Source organism: Notamacropus eugenii, chromosome 5 (genome assembly GCF_028372415.1).
Source record: "Notamacropus eugenii isolate mMacEug1 chromosome 5, mMacEug1.pri_v2, whole genome shotgun sequence".
NCBI classification, from domain to species: Eukaryota; Metazoa; Chordata; class Mammalia; order Diprotodontia; family Macropodidae; genus Notamacropus; species Notamacropus eugenii.
Window position 1 is genome coordinate 32,601,750 of NC_092876.1, and position 10,128 is coordinate 32,611,877.

At 58.3% G+C, this 10,128-nt stretch overlaps 2 protein-coding genes across 3 annotated transcripts; both read left to right on the forward strand.

The window, feature by feature from the left end:
• The first annotated feature begins 261 nt into the window (after positions 1-261).
• On the forward strand, positions 262-5,221 carry USF2 (upstream transcription factor 2, c-fos interacting). Of its 2 annotated transcripts, none has more exons than XM_072616332.1 (10): positions 262-1,166; positions 1,670-1,716; positions 1,806-1,924; positions 2,030-2,149; positions 2,342-2,492; positions 2,898-2,985; positions 3,123-3,181; positions 3,872-3,966; positions 4,233-4,361; positions 4,504-5,221. In XM_072616332.1, the coding sequence occupies exons 1-10, from the start codon at positions 1,099-1,101 to the stop codon at positions 4,591-4,593; spliced, it is 966 nt and encodes a 321-aa protein (XP_072472433.1). In that variant the 5' UTR covers positions 262-1,098; the 3' UTR covers positions 4,594-5,221. The 2 variants fall into 2 exon arrangements, with proteins under 2 accessions (XP_072472433.1, XP_072472434.1); XM_072616333.1 differs by having other exon boundaries at positions 983-1,166; positions 4,478-5,221.
• Positions 5,222-8,311: 3,090 nt separating this feature from the next.
• On the forward strand, positions 8,312-9,163 carry HAMP (hepcidin antimicrobial peptide). Its single transcript, XM_072616386.1, has 3 exons — positions 8,312-8,449; positions 8,765-8,824; positions 8,928-9,163. Exons 1-3 carry the CDS (start codon positions 8,363-8,365, stop codon positions 9,030-9,032), a joined length of 252 nt encoding a protein of 83 aa, XP_072472487.1. The 5' UTR covers positions 8,312-8,362; the 3' UTR covers positions 9,033-9,163.
• The last annotated feature ends 965 nt before the right edge of the window (positions 9,164-10,128 follow it).

Consider the following 10,128-nt stretch of genomic DNA (forward strand, 5'->3'; position numbering starts at 1 on the left):
CTGCGATCCCGACCCGCCCCGGCCTCTGGGATCGGCCCGTTCCGGCTTCGCCCCGGCCCCGCCCGCTGCGTGCGCGCCGCGGCCCCGCCCAGACGTGCGCATGCGCCCCATGCCTTCCCCTCACAACGAACGCGCGCGCGTGCCCCCAGGCTCCTCCGACAGACCCCCTCGCAAACCCCCTCCCCTTGATCGCTTCCCCGAGCCCCTCCGTCCCCTCGGCTCCTCCTAGCCGACGGAGGGTGTGCCTCGGACCGCGGCCTCAGACACTTCCCACCGCGGCCCTCCGCAACGTTCTATCCAGGCCCGCGTTCCATCCGTGGAACGCAGTCCACTCTCCTCCCCCCTCGGCCCCCCGCCGCGCCCAGGCCCGGGCCCCCCGCGGCGCGGGAGCGCGCAGCGCCCAGGAGCGGGGCCCTGCGCCCAGGCCCAGGCCGGCGCGCGCCCAGCCCGTCGGAGCTAGGCCGAGCGCGCGCGCGCGCCCCAGGGCGGCCTCCCCCCCTCCAGCCCCCGCCCGCGTCGGCTCCGGGCTCGCGCCGCCGCCGCCGCCGCTGCGCGCGCGCAGCTCTTGCAAAGAAGGGGAAAAAGGGGGAAAAATAGAAAGCGGCGGTAGCAGCGAGCGATCGGCGGCCGTGCGGGGCCCGGGCCGCGGAGCAGCCGCCAGGGAGGAGCGGGCTGTGGAAAGCGAGCCAGGCGGGCGGGCGGGCGGGCGCGGGAGACAGGCCCAGGCCCAGGCCGCCGCCTCCCCGGGCCCGAGCCGGGGCCGGGCCGGGGCAGCCGTCGCCCAGGCCGGGCCGAGGCCGGGCGGGGAGCGGGGCGCCGAGCGCCGAGGGCCCGCAGCCCCGGCAGCCCCCGCAGCCCCCGCAGCCGCAGCGGCAGCGGCAGCCTCGGCGGCGGCGGCGGCGGCGGCATCTCCTCCTCACATGACCCCACTGTTTGTCCCCGTGATCAGCGCGAGCGGCTCCCGTGTCTCCTCCGTCCCCTCCTGCCGCGCGGCGTGAGCTGCGGGCTCGGGCCCCCCCGGCCCCCGCCCCTCCCCCCTCCCCCTCCCCCTCCCCTCCCCTCCCCCGGGCCCCGCGCCCCCCCCGCCCCCACCCCCCCATGGACATGCTGGACCCGGGTCTGGACCCCGCTGCCTCGGCCACCGCTGCTGCCGCCGCCGCCGCCAGGTAAGGGCCCCCGGGCCGGACCCCGGCCGGCCACGCTCCGGGCCGAGCGCACGCCGGGCGGACCGGGCACAAGATGGAGGCCGCAGGCGGGCGGGGAGTGCCGGGGAGACCCCCTCTCCGATGACGGCGGGGATGGGGTGCAGGGGAGGCCCCCCTCGGAGCCCGGCGGGGATGGGGTGCAGGGGAGACCCCTCCGATCCCGCGGGGGGGTGGGGTGCTGGGAGACCCCCCTCGGAGCCCGGAGGGAGTGGGGTGGGGTGCTGGGAGACCCCTCCGATCCCGCGGGGGGTGGGGTGCAGGGGAGACCCCCCTCAGAGCCCGGCGGGAGGGGGGCTGGGGTGCTGGGACACCCCTCCGATCCCGCGGGGGGTGGGGTGCAGGGGAGGCCCCTCAGATCCCTGCGGGCATGGGGTGCAGGGGAGGTCCCCCCATCCCGCCGTGGGGGCGGGGTCCCTGCGGGGCTCCCGGGGCCCCCACCCCGACCGCTGCCTTCGCCCCCGCAGCCACGAGAAGGGACCCGAAGCGGAGGAGGGCGTCGAGCTCCAGGACAGTGAGTGGGGGCTGGCGGGGGGCGCCGGGGGGCGCTGGGCGCAGGGAGGGGGCGCCCGGGGCGCTGAGCCGGCCTGCCTTTGCCCCCAGCCGGGGAAGGGCCCGGGGCCGAGGAGCAGACGGCGGTGGCCATCGCCAGCGTCCAGCAGGCGGCGTTCGGGGAGCACAACATCCAGTACCAGTTCCGTACAGAGAATAATGGAGGACAGGTGAGGGGGGGCGGGCCGCGCCGCGGGGGGCCGGGGGCCTGGCGGGGCGGGGGCCGGGCCTCCCCGACCTCCCCCCTGCTGGGTGCCCTCTGCTGCCCCCTGCAGGTGACATACAGAGTGGTCCAGGTGACGGACGGCCAACTGGATGGCCAGGGAGACACCACGGGCGCGGTCAGCGTGGTGTCCACAGCAGCCTTCACCGGGGGCCAGCAGGCTGTGGCTCAGGTCAGCGGGAGCAGAGGGGCCGGGGGGGGGGGGGGGGGCGGGGAAGGGCCCCCTGACGGGGCTTGTGCCGGCCCCCTCCCTGGGAGCCCCCTGCTGCGCCCTCAGCAGGGGGCTCCCAGGGAGGGGGCGCAGCCTGGCGGGGCCCCCTGCCTCACCCCCTCCCCCCCCACCCGCTCTTCTCTGCCCCCCTAGGCCGTGATCCAGAACCCTTTCAGCAATGGGGGCAGCCCCGCGGCGGAGGCGGTCAGCGGGGAGGCCCGCTTCGCCTACTTCCCAGCATCCAGCGTGGGGGATGCCACGGCTGTGTCCGTGCAGACCACGGACCAGAGCCTTCAGGCAGGAGGTGTGGAGGGCAGGGGATTCCCGGCTTTGGGGGAGCGGTCACGGGTGATGGAAGGAAACGTCTATAAGGACTTCTAGCGGATGGGGGAGAGAGGAGGAAAGGGAGAAAGCATTTGTAGGGAGAGAGGGGCTGTTATTCTTCCCGCTTTACAGTTGGGGAAACTGAGGCAGGCAGTGGCGAAGTGACTTGCCCTGGGTCACATAGCTAGGAAGTGTCAAGCTGGATTTGAACCCAGGACCTCCTGAGCCCAGATTCAGAGCTCTCTCCACTGCACCCCCTAGCTGCCCCAGAACTCTAGGACAAGAAGATACTGTAGTTCACCCTCCTCATGTTCCACATGAGGAACCTGAGACCCAGGCAGGTGTGTCAGCACAGCTGACCCGACCCCAACCCTGCCTCTCCTAGGCCAGTTCTATGTGATGATGACACCCCAGGATGTGCTGCAGACGGGAACGCAGAGGACGATTGCTCCTCGGACCCACCCGTATTCTCCGTAGGTGCACGCTGCTTGGGGGCAGAGGGGAGCCCAGGCTGGCAAGGCCAGATTCCATGAATCCAGGCATGAGGGCGAGAAGATGGGCTGGTACCTGTGTGGGGAGGGACAGGGGTGTATTTCCTCTCTTTTTCCAGGAAAATGGATGGGACAAGAACCCCCCGAGATGAAAGGAGGAGAGCCCAGCACAATGAAGGTGAGGGCAAGGGCCCCTGTGTGTCCATTAGGTTGTGGACTGAGGTCTCCCCTCCTCACTGCCCCTCGGCAGAGACCATCCCAGGTGTGGAGTTAGGGGGAGTAGATATCAGGTCACCTGGCATGGTGGGGGAGGACAAAGCAGGCAGGGGCTGAGGTGGGAAACAAGGAAGTAATAGGGGAGCACCCAGAGAGCCTTGGGGCCAGCATGACCAGGCCTCTGTCCCAGACACAAACCTTTCTGAAGTGTTGCTTCTCCTGTCCCAGCTTAGCAAGTGTCAGTGACTCCCTGTGGGCCCAGCAGCTGGGATCTGCAGAGCTGAGCTGGCAAGCTTTCTCCCCAGGACCCCCATTAGGGGATCAGGCAGGCCTCCCCCAAAGGGAGGGATCTGAGAAATCCTTAGTTCAACTGAGGAGGACCCCGGTGCTGACCTCTGACCCTGAGCCCTCCTCTCCACCCTTCAAGGCCCTCTGAGGGCCCCCCGCATCTTCCTGATGATCTTCTTACCCCACCCTGGCCTTTTCCTTTATGCTTGGAGCCCTGTAGAGGTGTAATCCTCAGCCCTCAGCCTCCTTAGGTGTTCATTGACTGGAGGTCATTGCTGCCTGTGGGGAGGGGGCTGTATCTCACTCCCTTTCCCACCAAATACTCATGGAGCTGTCCCTGGTGGGAATTCCTTCCTCTCTACAGTGGAGAGGAGGAGGAGGGACAAGATTAACAACTGGATTGTTCAGCTCTCCAAAATCATTCCAGACTGTAACACGGACAATAGCAAGACAGGCGCGGTGAGTGCTCCCATCCCTGTCCTCGTACCCCACGCTTCCTCCTGCTCAGCCTCCATTCTCTCAGGCCTTGGTGTGGACTGTTACCTGGATGTGCTCAGCCCCTGCCTCCAGAGGGCAGAATGAGCCCCCCCCCACCTCCGCTCCCCGCCCTAGGGGGTGGCAGCTGGGGGAGCGGAATCTGCCAGGGAAACTGCCAGGCTTGCTTGGTCCTGGGGGCCTCCCAGCTGCTTCTGGTCCCTTTGCCATCTTTCCACCTTACTTGTCAGAGTAAAGGAGGGATCCTGTCCAAAGCCTGTGACTATATCCGGGAGCTCCGCCAGACCAACCAGCGGATGCAGGAGACTTTCAAGGAAGCTGAGAGGTTGCAGATGGACAATGAGCTGCTGAGGCAGCAGGTGAGATGAGGAGGGGCCTGAAGATCTGGACTGGGCAGAAACCTTGGGCAGGATGGCAGAGACACTTCCTTGGGAAGCTGGGGTCTTGGGCGTTGGCAGCTCACTGTCTGCCTCAGCCTCTGCCATGTCTGCCCCTCCCCAGATAGAGGAACTCAAGAATGAGAATGCATTGCTCCGAGCCCAGCTGCAGCAACACGGCCTGGAGATTGTCGGGGAGACTTCCCGGCAGTGATGCCCCTCCCTGCCCCCGGGGGCTGACCCCCAACCCTTAGCACAGAGAGGGAGAGAGTCTGCCCCCTCCCCAGCTGCATTTTTTATAGTAGATTTTTAACAAAAATGGGAAGAAAAAAGCATTTCCATGAATACAGCACCCCCCACCCCCACAACAAAAACAGCCCCCACAGACATTTCCACCTCCCATCTCTGTCTGTTTTCTCCAACTCTCTCCCTTGTCCTCTCCTCGCCCCTGATTCCTCCACTTTGATTCAGTCATGCCACCCAATGGCTCCCTGCTGGGCTTCCCTTTCCTGCCTTTGCCTTGGTGGAAGGGGCAGGACACAGGGGCAGAGATGCCTTGTTTGTCCCCTGGACCCCATTCTGCTCCTCTCTTTCCGTGGAGGTACAGAGACAGAACTGATAAGAAGGGGGGAAGCCTTTGGTGGGGCCACCCCACGGCTGGGGGCTCTTTGGACTCATGCTCCGGCCTCCCCACCTCCCCAGCTCACTTCCTGACACCGTTACCCCTTCTTTGGGTGTGTGTGTGTGTTTTAATTTCTTTATGAAAAAAAAAAAAGACCAAAAAAAAAAGAAGAGAAAGGTATTTAAACTGCAATAAACTGGCCTGTGTGGCCCCCGCCTCAGTTGTTGGTCTCCCTCTCTTGGTCCATCCTTCATGTTGATGGGAAAGGGGGGAACGAGGGCTGGGCTTGGGAGTCGAGGGTACGATAGGGTGAAGGACGGGGCTTAGTGTTAGTAAGAGAAGGGTCAGGCTGATTCCAGGGCTATGGTTTGGCCCCCACTCTCACCCACTGGCAACAACTCTGGCCTTGAGCCCCTTTCTTACGGAAAGGGGAGGGAAGGGATGATTCCCAGCTTGGCCCGTCTTTCTGTCGCCTAGGGCCCCAGCTCTGGCGCCTCCACGGTGACCCCTGCCCTCAGCCCTGCTGATGACGAAATCTGCCCTGAGGTGGTGGGACAGGCCAGAAGGGGAGGGGAAGGGGTGGTCTCTGGTAGCACCCATTACTTGGTGTCCCATTCTCATCCGTGAACCTGCCTCCCATCCTTGTACCCCCAAATCCATTCACTTTATCTCCTATACCATCAGCTGCCCTGGAGAGTCCTGTAACCCCTGGGCTATGTTGTCTCCCTCGCTGACCTGTGTCCTTAGGGTCATTGCCCTGGCCCTGGATGGGTGGGGATGAATCTGGCGCCTTCAGGTCTACCTGGGTGTGTAGGGGATTTAGGGGCAACTTGAGCAAACAGGCTGGGAGGGGGGCCTGGGACTGAACAAAGTGACCTACGTTTTCTTAGTGGGGTGGGGGGGTGTCTGGGCAAAGACTTCTTGCTCTCCACTGATTCCCATATGGGATCCTAGATTTGGGTTTGGGAGAGACCCTACAACTAACTCCATTTGCACTTGAGAAAACCAGCCGGGAAGTGAATTGATCGAGGTTACATGGGAACGAAAGACTGAGGTGGAAAAGAGTGGATTGGGGAGGGATAAGGAGACAGAAAATGTCCTTTACCGACACCTTTCCTCAGTAACACTTCCCATTCTTCCAATAATTTAAGGTTCACAAAAACCTGGGAAATTGGTAATGCAAATCTCCCATTTACAGAAGAGACCAAATGTCTGAGAGGTTTAGTGTATCGTCTCTGAAGTTGAGCTAAGAAGCATTAATTAAACACTTATCATGTGCCTAGAACCTAATTATGTCATGTCCAGCCAGAATTTTTCTTTTGAGCCTCTGCCTGCTAGACTCAGACCCAATACCCAAAAGAACTTGTCATTTCCCCCCAAACCCTCCCTTTTGCTTCCTTATTTGCATTCCACTTTCCCAGTCACTCAAATTAAGACCTTGGAGACCCCCTTGACTCCACACTCCATGCCTCCTAGAGAGAAATCCATTGAGAGTAAGGACTTATCTTCTGCTACTTTTTGTATCCCCAGCACTTAGCCTGATGCTTGGCACATAACAGGAGTTTAATAAATGTTTCTTCACTGCCTGAGCATGATGGATTTGTATTCAGATGCCCAGGGTTTGAATCCCAGCTTTGTCACTCAGCTTTTCTCTCAGTTTCTTTGCCTGGAAGATAAGACGGATGGACCAGTTCTAAATCTATGGTCCTATGGTCTCCATCCACACAGCCACCATTAGCATACAAGACCCTCTTGCCTCGTGCAGGGTCTATGGCAATCACCTCCTACATGTTAGCCTTGCCTCCAGTTTCTCTTCTCTCCAAACTGGCCACCGAAAGGATATTCTTAAATATCTGTCTACATGCTCTACTGTCCTATTTAATTGGACTATTCACTGTTCCCAATACAGACCATTTCCCAAGCAAGGTAGTTTCCAACCTCACTGCCTTTGCACACACTGTCTCCAATGCTTAGCATGGTCTTTTTCTTCACATCTACTTCTCAGACTCCCTGGTTCCCTTCAAGGTCCTCTTTTCTATAGGAGACCTTTCAAATTGTTGGTGCTCCAATCTCCCTGAAATCATTTTGGGTTTCTTTTCAATTTTTTTTGAGTATTTATCTGCAAAACATGTTTTCTCCCAGTAGAATAGAAACTCTTTGAAGGTAGTGCCTGTTTTGTGTTGATTTGTTGTTTTTTGGCCTTTCTAAAAACTAAGTGCTTGACAAATAGTAAATGCTTAATAGAAGTCTGTTTGGGCAGCTAGGTGGTGCAGCGGATAGAGCACCAGTGCAGGAGTCAGGAGGACTTGAATTCAAATCTCACCTCAGACCCTTGACACTCACTAACTGTGTGACCTTGGGCAAGTCACTTAACTCCAATTGCCTCATCCTGGGTCATCTCCAGTCATCCTGATGACTATCTGGTCACTGGATGCTCTGGAGGAGAAGTGAGGCTGGTGACCTGCACAGCCCTCCCTCACTCAAAACAAAGACAAGTGCAAGTCATGTCATTATTTCTCTGATGGCATGGTCTTCTTAGGCAGCAAAGATGAACGCACACACACACCCAAATACACACACACACACACACAATAGAAGTCTGTTGGATTAAGTGATTTATCTAGCTGTTCTATGTCAGAGCCACCAAGATTCAAACCCAGGTCTTTGGAGTCCAAGATCATCAATCTTTCTAGTTACCCTATGCTTTCTCTCATCAGAGAACTAAAACTGAGTCTGGGGAACTCCAGAAGGAGGACTGTTGGAAAGAGGAGGTCACCTTCTTATAAGGAAAAGAATGGAAGGCACCTTGGTACTTAGGAAAGGCTCTGTGGAGGAAAGGGATGAATGGAAGGGAAAGGGATTTCTTTGGCTGTGCTCCTGGGGGTGGCGGGGAAGCAGGTTTCCCAAGAACTAGTCATAAGCTCAGTTAAAGACCCTTAGATTAGTTAGAGGAACTTCCTCTAGTCCAAAGCCCTTTTACAGATGAGAACATGAGGGACTCAGATGGAAAGTAACTTAAGATCACGTAGCATCAGGAGTAGGGTTTGAACCTGGACCTCTGACTCCAAGTATAGAGTGCTTCCCCCGTGTGCCCTGATGAGAGCCCATGAGCCTGTCTTTCTCTGGTTCTTGGGTCATGTGTGTGACCCTGGCTGCCCCACCCCCGATGCACTCTGGGTGACTCAATCATTTGTTCCTGGGTACTGTTTTCCCGCTTATCTCTCCCCCACCCTTTGATGACACCACCTTCTTGGAAAGTAAGTTGGGCCAAAGGGGAGGGGGCTTGGGCCTCCCACCTCATAAAAGTGCCAGGCTCAGGACGTCAGACAGAACCCTGAGCTAAGCAGGCACACGGACAGAAATGGCACTGACCACTCACCTCCAGGCTGCCTGCATCTTCTTTCTTCTCCTCTCTAACTTTGTCTGTCCTTCTGTTCTCCCAAGCAAGGTAAGAGCCCAAGGGTGCCTGGCTCTGGGAGGGGAGTGGGGTCTGCAGGGTCAGATACCTGGGCTGAATGGGTGGCTGGGGGTCTCCCGAGGCTAGATATTTGGGTATTGGGAGGTAAATAGGGGTGTGTTATGCACAGAGGACAGAGAGGAAAGGAGAAGAGAGAGAGAGATTGTGTGTGTGTGTGTGTGTGTGTGTGTGTGTGTGTGTGTGTGTGTGTGTGTGTGTGTGTGTGTGCGTGTGTCTAGGGAAGCATACTTTGATGGGGGATCTGGGCTGGGACCTCTTTCCTCAAGATCTCGGGGTTCTTCACAGACACAGGACCTCATGCAGACCTCACTCCAAGAGGCAGCTCCAGCTCCGGCTAACTTGATGGTGAGAGACTTCCCTGCCAATGCAGCCCATTTTCCCTATGCCAGTCCCACGATTCTGCTCCTCGGCCCCATCAATCCACTGACCTCTGCTTTTCCCCCGGCAGGCCCTGCTTCAGAGGACAAAGAGATTTGACAGTCACTTTCCCGTCTGCTCATACTGCTGTAAATGCTGTCGCAACCAAAAATGTGGCTTTTGTTGCCGCTCATGACCCAGTCGTCGCCTTGTCTCATCTCCCTTTTCCCAAGTTCCCTTTCCCATTCCATTTTCTAATTTATTCCCTCCCCCCTTCCCTTCCTGTTGTGAATGTCTCAAAATAAAATGGCATGTTTTCCCCAAAAAGTTCCAGAATTTTTTCTTTCTCTTGAAAACACCACCTCCTTAATTTTGTCTCCCTCTCCAAGCCCCCAAGGGTTTGGATCTTTCTTCCATGACCATTTGTCATCTTGGTAGCTCTCTGAAGAGAAAATAGTGTGAGGGGTGGGGGCAGACATGGGGGACTTGGGGAGGAGGGTGTACTCCATCTCGGCCTCTCACCCCAGCCCAAATATAGTTTCAATTCTCACAGGAAGGCTGGGGGGTGGGGGGAAATTTTTCCTGGTCATTTTTGGTGATGAGGTCTTCTGTCTCACTTGTGTGTTGGGAAATGGTCTTTAATGGAGATCAGCACATAAAGCAGAGAAATAACTGTCCCATTGGAAAAGGTCCATCTCTGGGCCTTGGATGCTCCCCCCCACCCCATGCTACTGGTTCCTCCTCTGGGCTCTCCCTTCAGCTTCCCAGGCTCTTCTATCTTTCCCTTTCCCCACTCCCTAAACTTTCTGGGTCACTGAACCAGGTCTCTGGTCGCTAAGCCTGCTCAGCATTCTGAGTATGGTGAATTCGTGTTACCTGTGGGCCCATTGCCCATCTCCCCCTCAGTTCCCATCCCCAGATGTCCAACCATTGCAGCCATGACTCCTGCATGCCCTGGTCTTAATACCCACCTCCATTTTTCTCTTCTAACTTCTGTCTCCACAACAACAGATCATAAGGATTAATTGTCTATAATGATAGAGAAAAGGAGCATCTATCTGCCCAGGCCCAAGCTTGGTGGTCCCAAGCTTCTTGAGCTAGCTTTCCCTCCCTGACCCAAGGAAGATAGAGGACAACATCATTTCTTCAAAGCTCTCAGTGGTCACCAGTCCTGAACCTCCTGGATCCAGCTCATGGCTCATTCTTCTCATCCTGGGCTCACTGTCAGACAATCAGGAAGCTCTCCTGCAATTTTCTGATGGAGTGGATGTGACTTTGGCTTCCTAAAGGTC